Source organism: Ceratotherium simum, chromosome 6 (genome assembly GCF_057802395.1).
Source record: "Ceratotherium simum simum isolate JZ-2026a chromosome 6, ASM5780239v1, whole genome shotgun sequence".
Classification (NCBI taxonomy): Eukaryota; Metazoa; Chordata; class Mammalia; order Perissodactyla; family Rhinocerotidae; genus Ceratotherium; species Ceratotherium simum.
In genome coordinates this window covers 16571113-16586249 of record NC_141905.1, presented here as the reverse complement: position 1 = coordinate 16586249, position 15137 = coordinate 16571113, and the positions used below count along the sequence as shown (strand labels likewise).

General features: G+C 34.8%; 1 protein-coding gene across 4 annotated transcripts in view; it reads right to left on the bottom strand.

Moving 5' to 3' along the window:
* Positions 1-15137, bottom strand: part of ARID4B (AT-rich interaction domain 4B) — a 147523-nt gene that overhangs the window by 38491 nt on the left and 93895 nt on the right. For 3 of the 4 annotated variants that reach the window (XR_015552441.1, XM_004432383.3, XM_014788941.2), the window contains exons 13-17: positions 14687-14781; positions 13168-13265; positions 12168-12411; positions 11673-11848; positions 6633-6887 (exon numbers count right to left, since the gene is read on the bottom strand). Coding sequence is in view for 3 of the 4 variants with exons in the window: in XM_004432383.3 (XP_004432440.1) it covers positions 6633-6887; positions 11673-11848; positions 12168-12411; positions 13168-13265; positions 14687-14781 (868 nt within the window). In the remaining variant the exon portion in view is untranslated. The remainder of the gene's footprint in view (positions 1-6632; positions 6888-11672; positions 11849-12167; positions 12412-13167; positions 13266-14686; positions 14782-15137) is intronic. The other variant, XM_087431928.1, reaches the window with a different exon arrangement.

Here is a 15137-nt window from a genome sequence, read left to right as displayed (position 1 = left end):
TTGGTTCTAAAAAATAATTCAGAAAAATTCAGTATCAGAAAACTGACTCAAATTAGGCTGGGAAAATACGAATAGAATGTAAAAGAAGTTAAAATGTGTCATCAGAAGGATAAAAGAAGGGAACAATTAGAAGGGAGAAAACACACAAAGACAAACATGAAGTAAGACACAAAAGATGGGATAATTGAGGGATGGTTTCTTCATTTTGAGAAAGGTAGAAAAGGAAAATAAACAAGAAAAACAGCTGCAGCTATAGCAGCTGGAACCGGAGTGAAAAGTGCATCATGGAAGGAGCCATCAGCTGGGTCAAGTACCACTGATAAGGCAAGTAACAAGAGGTCAAGAAATAAGGACAGAATTCAGCTAGATGGGGTCACTGGTGACAATTTTGGAGGCGTGGTGGAGGTAAAAGCTTTACTGGAGTGGGTTTATACAAAAACAACAGGAGAGAAACGGGATAACAAGTGTAGATAACTCAATTAGTTTTCCTGGATGGAAATGGAGCAAAGAACTGTTACAGCAGGGGAAAGTAGAGGAAAGCTCTAGTGAATTTTCTTTGAGATGGGAGAAATAACTTCAAGTCTATATGTGGATGGAAATGATTTAGAACAGAGAAACTGACAATAGAGAGAAAAAAGGGAAGAATTTCTGGGCGCATGTCTCTGCTTAGGCAAGAAGTTACAGCAACCAGAAGACTAGCCTTACAGTAGCATGCTTGTTTACCTATGGCTAAAGATGAGAAGGCAGAGAATGTGGCAAGAGACACAGGTAAGAAGGCAGATGTAGTGGAAGTGTGTAGAAATTGTCTTCTCCCTTCAATTTTTCAATGAGATAAGAAGCAAGGTCACCAGATGAAAGCGAGGATGGGGAAGAAATGCTGGGGCTTTGAGGAGATGAGAAACAGTATAAAAAAAAAAAGAAAAAAACTTCTGTACCTATGTATGGTGATAGACGTTAACTAGACTTACTGTGGTGATCATTTTCAAATATATACAAATATCAAATCATTATGTTGTACACCTGAAACTAATATAATGTATGTCAATTACACCCCAATGAAAAATAATAGTAACGAAATAAACACTCCCTTAAAAAAAAAAGAAAAGAAGCCAGCTTGGTGACGTAGCAGTTAAGGGGGCACGCTCCGCTTCGGCAGCCCGGGGTTCGCGGGTTTGGATCCCAAGCGCGGACTGACGCACCACTTGTCAAGCCATGCTGTGCCAGCGTCCCATATAAAGTAGAGGAGATGGGCACGGATGTTAGCCCAGGGCCAATCTTCCTCAGCAAAAAGAGGAAGACTGGCATCGGATGTTAGCTCAGGGCTATAATCTTCCTCATGCAGAAAAAAAAAAGAAAAGAATACGCAAGTCTTCTGAGAAAGTAGGAGAGTGACTAGAAGGAGGATACATAGTGCCCACTTGAGGTTTACAGTCACAAATTTAAAATAAGAACAGTCGGTGTGGTTGTTGGCTTTCCTCTAGCCAGAATCAGCTGCACTGGTGCAGGCAAGGAGTAGGAGGAGTGTCAGATTCAATCAGGGTTCTTGTGGTACTGTCAGGAGAGTGCTATGAAGCAACACAAGAGCAGCAGAAGAGCATGGAGGCCAAAAGAAATGATTATAGCAAGTGACTGAAGAATGTAAGCAACGTAAGGAGAGGGTTGAGGGCATTACTGGAGAGGGGTGGTAGGATCAATGGGCTGTAAATCCTGGTGGGGTAATTCTTTCACCTGGAAAATAAATTCCCGAATAGGGACCATTTCTTTGTATGTATGCCAAATAAAGCAATAATGTTTGATAAAAAGCAGTTGAGGGGCTGGCCCGGTGGCGCAAGAGGTTAAGTGCGTGCGCTCCGCTGCGGTGGTCCAGGGTTCGCCGGTTCGGATCCCGGGCGTGCACCGACACGCCGCTTGGCAGGCCATGCTGTGGCAGTGTCCCATATAAAGTGGAGGAAGATGGGCACGGATGTTAGCCCAGGGCCAGTCTTCCTCAGCAAAAAAAGAGGAGTGGCAGATGTTAGCACAGGGCTGATCTTCCTCACCAAAAAAAAAAAAAAAAAAAAAAGCCGTTGAATGTTCCCATTTGTTTGTGAAAGCTTTTTACTAGTCCTCCCCCCGATTCCCTCCAAGGAGGAATCAATTTGTTTAGAGAAATAAGATATTTTTTAAACAAAATTCATTTTTTTTTTGAGGAAGATGGGCCCTGAGCTAACACCTGTTGCCAATCTTTGAAGCTCTTTTTCTTTTTTCTCCCAAAGCCCCAGTACATAGTTGTATATCCTAGCTGTAGGTCCTTCTAGTTCTTCTACGTGGGATGCTGCCTCAGCATGGCTTGATGAGTGGTGAGTAAGACCGCGCCCTGGATCCAAACCCGCAAACTCCAGGCCACCGAAGTGGAACGTGTGAACCCAACCGCTACACCACCACGCCAGCCCCTACAAAATTCATTTTTATAATTAAGTACAATTTATCTTATTTTGTTTTGTGTAACAGAATAGAACTTGTAATACGGAATAGAACTAACTGTTGTTACTTATTTAAGAGTTTTACTGTTGAAATTTTACAGTTTCTCTTTTCTCTTTCTCTTTTACTTAAGGGTAATCCTTTTATGCAGTTGGTGATCCTCAATAAAAAAAAAGCATTCCCAACTCCTTGATTATGGAAAGCCAAACTGGAAATGAATGGAGAAATATGAATCAGCATCAACACATAATAAAATACTGATGTATTTTAAATCCCATGCCAAGCAGTCTAAATAGTTCCAATACACTTAGTTGTATTAATGAACAAGGATAGCCGTTACTGAACAAGGATAAAACCAACACGCTTAACCAAGTTTACGGCAGGTGAATTTTGAAATGTAACTTTATTAAAAAAAAAAAAAATCAATCCCACGTTTATACCATGACTCAGAAACTTGAGAGTGAAAAGGATCAATTAGCTAATGATACTAAAATCTTCTATAAAATATTAACATCACTAAAAGAAATTAAAACAAATATAACAGAGAACCTATCATTAAAAGTTACTTAAGTATGGCTATAATTTTTAAGAATGTAGGGAGTTTTTTTAAAAGACAAAAGAGAACACAGTACAACATTATCAGTGATCTTACCTTTCTACTTTTATGTATTTTCCCATTTTTCTAGATTAAATGCTATTTTTAGAAGAGTTAAAAAAAATTTATAAAAAAAGCATTGACTTACTCCAAGTATGTGGTGACCTAGTAAATTCTATAGTGTTGTATAATAGTTTTATATACATGGTCACCATATCTGAAAAATTCTGTAGCAGTATTATGCCATTTATAAGCCATTATGTCGTTTAGGATCCAGAGTTCTGGCTATTTTCAGTAAATTTGATGTAAGCATGTAAAAATGTCTTTTTGTTTTTCCATTGTAGTAGTAAAAACAAATTGACCCAAACACTATCCTTTGTGTAACAAAAATTAACATTTTCAGCTGTGAAACAGTTATAAATGAAAATTATATTAATGTAAAAGTTTGCTTGCTGGAAAAGGATGTTTCAGATCAAACAAAACTCAAATAGCTCCATACAAAATTTCCTAACTGCTATTGTAATAAACAACTGCCACTGAATATAAAACTATTTTCATGAATCTTCATGCATAAATCTTCATTTCTAATTTCACCTCTCTTAAGTGTAAATTCAGAGATCAAGCTGAAGATCCCCAAAATAATGGGAAAATAATTGTAGAGCTGATGAGGATTTGTTGCAGTCCTCATTAGGTTAGCTTTAGATATGAAGGAACAGCAAAAATCATAACTATTGCTTATTCATCAATAAGACAGACTCTTTGGTTATTACTGAAGAGAGAAATATGAATACTGTTATGTTGACTATAAGAATATTAACTGCTTAATCTATTGAAGTACAGCTGTTTTCTCTGTGATGCTGGATTGTGCAGAGATCCACCCTACAGGTCTTCATCAAGATGCTAAGTTTTCTTCCTCCGAAAATTCATACCATACAAATGCTTGAGTTGTCAGGAGTAGAAGGCATCCTTCTCAGTAACACAAAGCGTGTCTTGTTGAACTAGGTCTCATTTTCCTTTCTATATTATTAAAAACTTAAATGTCTCAATTTAAAATCTTCTCTTACTCTACCCAATCTCTTATCAACTTCAAAGCTAAAATACTGGACATTCTTTCTACCCTCTAAACTCCAAGTGCTCCTAGGACAGGGTTACTCTTTCCCTTAGTCAGTCTTTTCATAAAACAGAGTTGTATCTTAATTGCAGAATTTTATGAATGTCTCAATTCTCATACCTACTAAGCCTCTTCTGTTTAATGTGACAATTAACAGAAAATAATCAAGCACTGATTATAGTGAAAGTTAAAGAATACCTAAATTCTATCCATGTGTCGCAGAATTTTTTTTTTTTTTTTTTTTATTATTTTTCCCCTAAAGCCCCAGGCGATAGTTGTATGTCATAGTTGCACATTCTTCTAGTTGCTGTATGTGGGACACGGCCTCAGCATGGCCGGAGAAGCAGTGCGTCTGTGCGCGCCCGGGATCCGAACCCAGGCAGCCTGCATCGGAGCGCACGCACTTAACCGCTAAGCCACGGGGCCGGCCCTGTGTCGCAGAATTTAAAGCATTTTATAAAGGCCACTAGGAAAACTGCCTCATTATATAAATTAGCAAAATAACTAGGAGAGAAGAACTGAAAAGAGAAGTAAAAGATGATGTGGCTCTTATCTGTCTTGTGGGCATTACTTAGTAATTATTAATTTTTGCTGATTCAATTTTTTCCTTCCTATTTTTAAACTAACATATTCAACATTTACATTTACATCCTAGGCAAAAGTGGAACTCCCTCTACATTTATATTTAATAAGATCATTTAGTAAGATCAAAATGATTAAATATCAAACACTGCACTGGGCAAAATATTCTTACAGCAGCTATAACTGAGACCTCAAATATCTTCCTTTGAACACGATCATTAAAAGCCAGCCCTTCAGCTGAGGAAAATCATGTACCACAGAGGTAGCATAAGAACTAACAGCCAAAAGGATAAATTATACACGACGTTCAAAGCAATATCTGGAAAAGCTTATGTTTCAGGACAACACTGATGATAGGTATTCTTAAAATCCAAAACTTGGTTAATCTTGTCGGTTAGAAATAATGATGAACAAGTCCTAAACGATAACTCCGGAGTATTTCCTTATAACTTGAGTTGCTATTTTCCCAAGCTTCAGAATGGACCAGAATTGTACTTTTCTCAAAATAAGAAAGGTAATCAGATTAGACATGCTTCTAGAGCTTCCTATTCCTGCAACAGGACAATACAAAATGTACTTTTAAGAAACAGAGAGTATATATATTTTTTAAAAACAGAGAATGTGAGGGACTGGCCCAGTGGTGCAAGCGGTTAAGAGCACGCACTCCGCTTCGGCGGCCGGGGTTCGCAGGTTCGGATCCCGGGCGCACATGGACGCACCGCTTGTTGAGCCATGCTGTGGTGGCCTCCCATTTAAAAAAGTAGAGGAAGATGGGCACGGATGTTAGCCCAGGGCCAATCTTCCTCAAGAAAAAGGGGAGGATTGGCAAAGGATGTTAGCTCAGGGCTAGTCCTCCTCACACACACACAAAAAAAACAGAGAATGTGAGATGATGCTTTCTTAACTTCCCAAACCACACAATACAATTTAAATATAAAGCCTGAGAATGGGTATTCCTCCTTGAAGACACTAGGTGCACCATGAAACCACCACTTAAAACTTCTAGAGTTAACTTTTCAAGGGCTACAACTCTATCATAGGCTATATTTCAAATATAACGTCAAACATTCCAAAATAAATTAAGTTTTTCTTAAAAGATATCTAAATGATCAGATCCCAAAACTGGCTTGCCAATTTTGGATAAAATTCAAATACAAAATTTCCTTGGATAAACCAAAAAAAATCTGTGTAAGAAAAAAAACTTAAGTCATTGAACAACCAAACCTCAGCCTTGCCTTTCAGTTTCCTAGGTTAGTAGCAGTCAGAAAGTGCACTCTGTTTTAGTCAAGCAGACTTGCTTACATCTCAACCATATTGTTTCAAACACACAAATAAATTTCTGAGGTTTCTGAACAAGGTTGTAATGCAAGAGCTGTTAATGAGGAAATAAGGCCTTTTTGAAACAGCTAAAGCTTCTTAAGGAATCGTCGCAACTTTAAAATCCCTGCCTACTGAAGGAAAGAAATGTGACGACTTAAGAAGATTACAAAGAAGAGGTTACTGTGGCAAGGTAGTTGAAAACACAAGAGAGCAAGAAGCCTGATAACTGGCTTGTAGACATCAAGAAGCTCAAATCTTTTTTACCTTTTTAAGAGATTTTTCTATCATTTCACCACTAATGTTGCCTCTATTAATCTATATGTATAACATAAAAATCAATTGTGTAGACTTCAGTTGTCTAGACACTAAAGATATCTTCTAAATATTGAAAACATTAGTAGGAAATCACTAAGTGAGGTATTTACATGCTAAAAACTACATATTTTTTATATGGTACTGTGACCTCAATTAGAATACTAAAGTCTGTAATTCGTTAAATTTTAAAATAGAAAATTATTTTTTAAGTGTTTTTAGGTAGTAATCACTAGCTAAAACTCAAGTTACCTCACATTCCATCCGCAGTAATGCACCAAGTAAAGGACCTCTCCACCTTCGACATCAGAATCTTTAATACTAGCTTCATACATTTTTTGATTTTTCCCTCGTCCATACCGCACTTGGACTTTCATGCCTGGTGGATAGCATTCAAATTCCTCTTCCTCATCATTGTTGTCATCATCATCTTCATCCTCTTCCTCCTCCTCCTCCTCCTCTTCTGCTTCTTCATCATCTTCATCTTCCTCTTTGTTCATTTCATCTCTTGAAAGGTTTAAAAAATTGCAGTTAATAAAAGACACTTCATAAGCTTTTCAGTTCCAAACCACAAAAACTGATAAAAATCGTGGCTGTGATTGTTCCAGGAACAGCAGGTTCCATGTGTATGAAATTCTCTGAGTTTCAATTTAATATTAAAAACTAGGACTGTATAAGATGACCATGGTTACAGAAAAGTACATTTAGAGAAAATGAAGATTGAAAAATAAATGCATTAAAAGAAAATTTCCAACAGCCAGAAGAACAGAAGTTGTGCTGAATAGCAAGAAACTAGCAAGGTTGACTGTAATAATTTTTTCACGTTTTATTATAAAAGTGTTTTACATCTCAGTTGACAAAAACAAAAATCATTACACCTCATAGCCATTTTCTGACTAAAAATTATTTTTCATTCAAATATTTCCAGCCTCAGGATGTTTAAAATAAAAATTTTTACTAGCCAATGGCTAGTCTTAATATCTTTAAAAGGTGCTCCAACCAAATTTTCAAATGTTATATACTAACTGAAATGTTGTTTTACTTTTCACAAGAATATTCTAGTAACTTCATATCAATCAATATCACATCAAGTTTTTTCTTTCTATTCTTTTCAACTTCACCACAATTTCTGCTCTCTTTACCACATATTTACTGAAAGTCGTCTTCTACCAATTCTATCAACTTTGAAGTTCTAAACAAATAGATATATGAGAGGCCAATTCCAAATAATATGAAATTAGGGCCGGCCCCGTGGCTTAGCGGCTAACTACACACGCTCCGCTACTGGCGGCCTGGGTTCGGATCCCGGGCGCGCACCGACACACCGCTTCTCCGGCCATGCTCAGGGCGTGTCCCATATACAGCAACTAGAAGGATGTGCAACTATGACATACAACCATCTACTGGGGCTTTGGGGAAAAAAACAAAAAGGAGGAGGATTGGCAATAGATGTTAGCTCAGAGCCGGTCTTCCTCAGCTAAAAAAGAGGAGGATTAGCATGGATGTTAGCTCAGGGCTGATCTTCCTCACAAGAAAATAAATAAATAAATTAATTAAAAAACAAAGCAAAACAAATAATATGAAATTAAAAGTCAAACCATTCTAGAAGTAGCCTTACAACTAACTATTTTGATCTTCTCAATATTCATGTATTTTCTAAAACTGAGCATTCATATTCATTTTATATTAGCCACAAATCTGTATTAAGCAAGTTAGAGAAAATCTTAAGTTATAATCTTTCCAAGCACTAGATTTATAAAAAAAATAAACTTCAGTATCAAATTCTCGACTTCAATAAGTTAAGTTTTTATCTGTTCTGCAATGTCTCTACTTATTACAAGTTTTCTCTCAAAAAGAATCTACCACTTTACAGCTGACAAATGAATAAATATCATAAAGCAGAACCACAAGACGGCTAAGTAATTAAGCTTTAAAAGTTAATGGAGATAATATTTATATAAAAAGCCTTCCTCCACCGATAATTTCAGTTTTATATTCTTGTAGGCAACCTTTTTAGCAATAACAAACTTCATCTACCATTCCTAATTAAGCAATTATATAGGCAACAAAAATAATCTATAAATAGTGATACAAGCAGCACTATAAGGCTTTCTGATTCTCCTACCTCTTACTTCTATATAGTGAGGCAGGAGGGATGAAGGAAAGCCTAATAGACTTGTGAAATTAAGTCTGAGTTCACAAAAGTACTAAATGTGTCAATTTTTTCTGAAATACATCACAAAGTCTACAAAGATGCTCAAGAATTATTCCTACTTTAAAGGGTTATATATAGTCAAATGAATAGGTACTTAAAAATTAAAACCTAAATAAAACCAGCTGTAATCTGAGATAAAAAATATAAACTCTATTATTGAAAATACATTAACATTTCTATAATGAAATAATTATTAGTAAGGCTAAGATATCTAAGAAATTATCAGGAAGGGTGTTATGGATTATGAACTATTATTAACAATTTTAAATAAATGTTTTATATACATCAAAATGTACATATAATATACATATATAAAATCAAAATAGTTAAGACATTTTTTTGAAAGAATACTACTTGTTCAAATCATAAGACTATATCCCTGCATATCAGAGAGAAAAGGAAGTGTATTCTGGTGGCCACAACACAAGAAGAGATTTATTATGCACTGAAGAGATTTATCATGCACCTCAGAATCATCATATAAGAAAGAAGAGAATAAAATAGAATAAAAAGTCTAAAAATTTTTACATGAAAACAAACTCTAAACCATATCTTACATTATGTAATAGACTGAACACAACTGGCAAATGCCAATGTAGCAAGCACAGTCCTACTTCAAGTGGTAGCCAGAGCAATCTTTTATTTAATCTGGAATAAAAACCTAATACTCTGTATTAATAAAACAAAGCAATCAAAAATTAAAAATAAAAAATTCACACTTAATATCAGACACAAACCAAATGAAAGTCACTTAAATAATATACTGAAGTATAAAGAAGCAAACAACACAACTACTGGCTATCAGCCAAAGAAAATACTCTCCTCTCTAAGAATTCAGTGGCAAAATCAGAGGTAAAGGGCTAAACCAGATAGAACATAGAATGCCAAGAAAGATAGCCTTTGAAAGTCTAAAATGCAACCAGCATATAGGTTAAAAAAATTAAGCTGATGTTTTTACACACACACACACATTTTGTTAGATATCTTTTAGAGAACTACATTTTGGGAAATCAAATGTATCAGCAAGGACTTTTCATCTGAATTCACAAAGAAATATCAAATTTTCTCAGTCTGATGTCATACTCCTTACAATGGAACAAATTTAAAAAAAAAAAGTTAAAATTTATTGATACCTACTATGGGCCAGGCACTGAAGCAGGCATTTTACACAAATTATTTAATCTCCCATACCCGGATTATGGAGGAAGGACACTGAAAATTCTTAGTAGTAGCTAATTACTTAGAGAAAGTTTACACACTAGAAAAATACTATATATTAACTCTTTATAATTGTAAAATTTTCTATTGCACTTATCTAATAAAATTCAGAAATCAATTTTGGACATTCCCAGCACACAATGCTTCTAAAAAACATGTACCAAATTAGGGCAGTCACACCAGGAAAATTTCAGTTTGTGGTATGATACATTTACAAATATCCGTAGTAAATAAAAAATCCATATAGTTGAAGAATTAAAGGAATTAAAACCTACAAAACACAGTTTATACTACAAAGTAAGCTGAAGTACCAACTTGAAAAATTAAGATAATTATTAGTAACAAAGAGAAAACATAGGCTTATCACAGTGCCTTCCACACAGTAGATGCTCCAGAAATATCTGCAGATTTAAAAAGCAGATTTTTAGGCAAAAAGCCAAATCCTTATTAAAGTTTCTTAATAGTTTAAACAGGCTCCAGTAGCAGCAAGGAGTATTTCAAATATACACTTACACACACAGAAATATAACCAAGGGGCCGGCCCCATGGCTTAGTGGTTAAGAGCGCACGCTCCGCTACTGGTGGTCCCGGTTCAGATCCCGGGCGTGCACTGATGCACTGCTTGTCTGGCCATGCTGAGGCGGTGTCCCACATACAGCAACTAGAAAGATGTCCAACCATGACATACAACTATCTACTGGGGTTTTGGAGAGAAAAAGGGGGAAAAAGGAGGAGGATTGGCAATAGACGTTAGCACAGGGCCGGTTTTCCTCAGCAAAAAAGAGGAGGATAGGCATGGATGTTAGTTCAGGGCTGATCTTCCTCACACACAAAAAACAAAAAAACAAACAAAAAAGAAATATAACCAAGTATAACGAACAAAGGTTTCTACTATATTCATCTAAACCCACTTTTTTCCTTCCATGTTTATCTGTATGACGTGGCCAAAATTTCAAAAGAACACTAAAATGATCAAGAGATTTTAGGCAAAAAACTGAATACTTACTACGTTTCTTAATAGTTGAAATAATCTCCAATAGCAGTAAGGAGTACTTGAAATATACATTTGTACACACAGATATATAACAAAGCATAAAAAACAAACACCTTTTACTATATTCATCTAAGCATGTGTTTTTTCTCTTCTCCACTTGTCTGCACGCTCTGGCCAAATTTCAGAAAAATACTAAAATGATCAAAAAACATTTGGTTGTACTTACTTAAATGGACCACTACCAATGGGGACGTTTTGGTTTTTTAAACCTTAGAAATAAGACTAGGTGTCAAAGATCACCTACAAAACCCAGGGGTCCATCGGTAGTGCATAAATTGCATTGCTAAGTAATACAAATTACTTAGAATCACAAGATTCCAAACTAAACAAAACAAGTAAATACTACTGTCACATAAAACATATTAACAATTTTGGCCTTTTAAAAATTAATTATTAGCACTTTTCCATTCTTATTTTATACCTAAGAAATGAATAGAAGTTTCAAAGTTTACAGCCAACATACCATCTACAAATGATCGGAGAAAGCCATCTTCCCCAAATTTATGTTATCTGGTTATTCAGCAGAGATTAATACAGTAAGAAGTACTTTTCTCTAGCTCAAAATTTTATAAATTTCCATGATGAGAGCAAGAAGAATGGATCAAAAATATGATCTTTTCCTACAAATTTGCACTAGTAGGGTCTCTGAAGGAAGCAAATGCTATTTACGTAATAAATGCAAATCACTCAATTATTCTATATTTTATCCATCAAATTTAGATGCATACATACACACACATACAAAGAGCAAATTATAAGAATTCATTCAGCCAAAATACATCTTAACCAAAAACAAATTTCTTACCCAGATTTTGCTTTTTCTTCTTCAGCTTCTACCTTGATGCTGAGGGATTCATCTACCCCAGTTGTCTCATCCTCTTTCTCTTCCAGATTTTCATTTTCTTCTGTTTTTTTCATGTTAACTTCTTTTTCCTGATCAGACTGTGTTGGTATAGATTCTAACAAATTCTTTTTACTTCCCTAGAAAAAGAACAGAGAACTAAACCAACAAAAGTAAAAACTGTCAACCTAATTCCATGATCTAAACGTTAGCAAAAGGAAGTACCAACCAATACTAAATAATGAGAAAGTTATTGGTTATTTTAAAAAACTTTTGCCATTCCTAAAACACTAGGCAAAAACAGCTAAGAACTATTTCAAATACAAAAATAGCACTAATGAAGAAAATGCACAAAAAATAAAGTATAAAATTATACAATAAATTAACTACAAAAACTTTACAGAGGATGTGGAAAATGTACCAAAGAAGACAAAGGACTATTAACTGTATCTGATTTACCAGAGAGGGTTTAATATTTTCCTTTCTTTCAATATCATCCTCAGTAGGCTTTTCTTCTTTTGATATTATGTTCTCCTCCTCTTCAATCTTTATTTCTTTAATTTCTGGTTCATTTTCTTCCTTAACTTTTATTTCTTTTACATTTTCACACTCCTTACATGGCTTGTTAACAACTTTCTCTGGCAATGCCATCTGAAATTCAATATTGGCCGACCTACAGTACTCCTCAAAACCGTATAAGTATCTGGAAACATGAAGAGAAATTACATTTGGAAAAACATTTTGAGATGTTACTGTAGAGCTGTGGTTTTTAAAATATGTGTTCACTTCTTCTGTTTAACTCCTCAGATATGAGCAATATTACTATTCTAATTTATTCTAGTTCAGTTCTTCCCAATCTTTTTAACCCAAATAGAAACATTTTTCAAAGAAAAAAAATTTAACAAAAAAACAAAGCTAAAAGTGAAACGACAGTCATAATCTTAAATATAGCAATTGTAACAATAGTAGATATTAGAAGTACTAGTAATAGCTTTTATTTGTTGAGCATTTCTTATGTATGAGGGATTGGGCCTCTTATGACATGTAAAATCTCATTTAATCATCAGAGTAATCCTACGAGGCAAGTAGTATTAATCCATTTCACAAACAAGGAAACTAAAGTGAGCAGAACAAATAAATGGTCCAAAGGGCACAAACAGCCAAAAACTGGCAGAAACAGGATTCGAACTTGGGTTTCTTTGACTTTAAAACCTTGGCATTTTAACTTCTACACAGTATTTTCCAAATTTACATGGCAACAAAAACTTTCTTCACAGACTATCTCATAGATCTAATATTCATAAAATACAATCTAGAAAATGCTATTACAGAGTGATCACGCTAGTAAAAATTTCTGATTTCTTCTTAGAAGAAATAATTAGCCTCAGTTATATGGTAAATTCTATCCTGCTTTCTAGGTAAAATACTGAATATAGCTCTATCAAGTATACTGACTTACTTTTTATAAGCACATTTAACATTGTAGCCTGCAGCTGAATTTAAGACAGGGATTCCAAGATCTTGGTAGACTTGTTTCCAAACAGCTCCACTTTCAATCTAATGGACAAAGTGAAACGAAAACTCCAAAATTAAAAGGTAGGACTATAATACAATTTTGATAAATATAGTATATATAAATATATTTATTGGTTCCAATCTCAAAGGAATAAAAACTATCAACCTTGATAAATTCTAAATCAAAAATTTGGTTTACAACAATATTTTAAAGTAAGTTTCAGCATTCTAACGAATCTCAGAGAATTATAAATGTTGAAATATTAGGCCATTTGACTTTTAAATAAACCCTGCTAGAGTAAATCATGGGCCGGCCCCGTGGCTTAGCGGTTAAGTGCGCACGCTCTGCTGCTGGCAGCCCGGGTTCGGATCCCGGGCGCGCACCGACGCACCGCTTCTCCGGCCATGCTGAGGCCGTGTCCCACATACAGCAACTAGAAGGATGTGCAGCTATGACATACAACTATCTACTGAGGCTTTGGGGGAAAAATAAATAAATAAATAAAATTAAAAAAAAAAACAAAGAAAATATCCAGATTCCTAAATCAAAATTTGTAGTGAAGAGACAGAGATAAAAATTTTTAAATGACATATTACTTCCCATAAAACTTACAAGCTAATAAATCAAAGCAGTTCTATGGATCTTAGTAAAGCATTTTATTTTTTTATAATTTTTATTTATTTATTTATTTTTTCCCCCAAAGCCCCAGTAGATAGTTGTATGTCATAGCTGCACATCCTTCTAGTTGCTGTATGTGGGATGCGGCCTCAGCATAGCCGGAGAAGCGGTGCGTCAGTGCGCGCCCGCGATCCGAACCCGGGCCGCCAGCAGCGGAGCTCACACACTTAACCGCTAAGCCACAGGGCCTGCCCTAAAGCATTTTATTGTACAAAATATTTTTGATTTTTCAGAATAGTCTTAATTAGATGAGCCCCATATATCATGGCAACCTTAAGATGATTTCTTCAGTTCAACAGATTTTATGCATGTTTATTTATATACATACACAAACATATATGCATACATATATTTATATGTATATTATATTTATATGTATATTAAATAATGTTATATATACATCAGACACAGTGGAAGAGATTAAGGATATAAAGAATACTAAGACAGATCCCTGCTCTCAAGGACCTTACAATCTAGTGGAAAACAGACATAGAAAGAAAGAATTTCTACTGATATGATTGTGCCGTGACTCAGATATACACAGGTGGTTTAAGCAAGTTTGACCAACTTAATAGTAAATCAGAAAGCTCATTTTTAAAAATCTTTAATTAAATTTAAATTTGGTCTAAGGAAGCTAGGTCTGTTCCTAACCTGTACTTTCCATTTTCTTTTCCTTCTATTCTTAGGTGTTTATTAACAGACAATTTTAGATAATTTTTAGACGAGAAAACATGTTGTTTTGAAAATGTGAAAAACATGTTTCACTTTTAACTGTAATACTTACATTATCAAATCCTCCAAGTTTGTGTACAAGTCTGAATAACTTAAACAGATTCAAATTTCGATACCCAAGTACAGGTCGTTTGTTAATAGGTGTGCCTATTAAAGAAAACACAAAATACATTAGAACCACACCACGTTTTTTTATTTAAAATTTCAAAAGATTCAAGTATTACCACTGAACAAATACAGTGCAAAGTGTACATATGGGAAAAAATCCCTTGTCAATCAAAAACATGATGTCTGCTACTTAAGCCCATATCATTTTTAAATATTTTTCTCATACCATATTTTTGAGACTTCATTCCACTTTCATTCCCCTAATGAGCAAAAGAATAAATACCAAATAAAGCAAAATAAAATACTAACAAACCAAGGTTTTAAAAATCAGGGAAACAAGGCTTGGTAGAACCGAAGAAAGCGTTGAAATAATTGATGAGCAACGGCTTCACAAT